Genomic DNA, 1,413 nt, shown 5'->3' on the forward strand with positions numbered 1-1,413 from the left:
CACTCCAGCAGGACAGAATCATTAAAATCAAAGGACTGTACTTAATATAATTCATGAAATACAAATACTTCTTATTACATTTGGCCGCAGCCCTCAGATAGATTTTCATTTTGGGGAAAAGCTTTGTGCAGCCTTGATATATGTATATAAACTGAAACAGCTGGACTAGTGCATCCTAAATTTAACATCCATTCATTCTTTTAATATGCAGGTCAGGTAAAGGCACTGGGGAGATGGCTGTTCTTACATATTCAACAAATTGACTGATTCCATATGTTTTTTTTCTGCTTGGTCAAACAAAGTAACCATTACTGACTGCCACAACTTTTTTCTTCATTTCTTTTAGTGTTTCTTAAAGCCAGAAAGTTGCCATTTGAAATGACTTTAGTTTCGTGTCATGTCTGCTTTTTTTCTACAAAATAAAACTGAATGCACATCCTTCGAGGCAGGTGATTCCATACTTTTTACCAGGGGTTGTATAAGCAGGGTGTTCTATCCAAAATGAATACTGACTGTGAGGCCAGTCGAGGTCTGCGCAGACTCATACTGTAGCTCCTTTTCCAGGTTTTCTTGCCCTGCCGGTTCCTCACTCCGTCCTCCTGGTCCATCATCTGCTCCAGCAGCGTCTGGTCGTCAGCRTTGAGCGGCGCCACACTGATGTCTCTGACAGCCCTGAACTCACCACAGTTATTCAGGTGCTCGTTCTCCAGACGGAAAAAGTTCCACACAAAACGCCTGAAAAGGATAAACTCCACTGTTAATAACTTACTCTAACCTGAAACATACAGTTTTAACAGCATTATTACAATTTAATCATTAATACTAAATACACATCTGCAGTATAGAAATATTTATATCATAATTAAACACCCGCTGCCAAAAAGTGATGCTGCCTGTGTCCAGCAGACAGAGTTTATAAAAACTTTCAGAAAGCTGAACCTTTTGGAGTAAATCTGATACTAGATGGCTGCCACAGTTAGTTGACTTTAACATACAAATAATAGAACATATTGCAAAAGATTTTGTGRTATCAAGTTAGGCTTTGTTATCTTTAAGACTAAACAGGTCATATGAAAAATACTTTGGTTTGTCAAATAACTGTATAATTTGATAGTATATGTTATGTGATCCATCAAAATTCTAAATGTCTTTGTAAACGARACCAAAACATGCAGTTTTCTACAAACTACATAAAAATCAGAGTTTGAATTTCCATTTAGAGCTCCTGAAGGACACAAAGTGATGTGTGGAGTCATTGTGGTCAAACAACACAACTGCAGAAGCAGCTTTTGTTTTTTGGAAGTTTTATATAATTTTGTGGACTTTGTGGCTTTAGGGTTGTAAAGTAACTAAGTACAAATACTTTCTTACTGTACTTAAGTAGAAATTTTGGTTATCTGTACTTTACTTGAG

The 1,413-nt window shown here is 36.7% G+C and overlaps 1 protein-coding gene across 1 annotated transcript in view; it reads right to left on the minus strand.

Annotated features, from left to right (window-relative positions):
- The window catches only part of LOC106524673 (xenotropic and polytropic retrovirus receptor 1 homolog), a gene marked incomplete in the record, with an annotated part of 79,454 nt that overhangs the window by 5,241 nt on the left and 72,800 nt on the right, over positions 1 to 1,413 (minus strand). The window contains 1 exon segment of the mRNA XM_014018574.1: positions 514 to 735. Within this exon segment, the coding sequence (XP_013874028.1) occupies positions 514 to 735 (222 nt within the window).

Source organism: Austrofundulus limnaeus, unplaced genomic scaffold, assembly GCF_001266775.1.
Source record: "Austrofundulus limnaeus strain Quisiro unplaced genomic scaffold, Austrofundulus_limnaeus-1.0 Scaffold195, whole genome shotgun sequence".
Taxonomy (NCBI): Eukaryota; Metazoa; Chordata; class Actinopteri; order Cyprinodontiformes; family Rivulidae; genus Austrofundulus; species Austrofundulus limnaeus.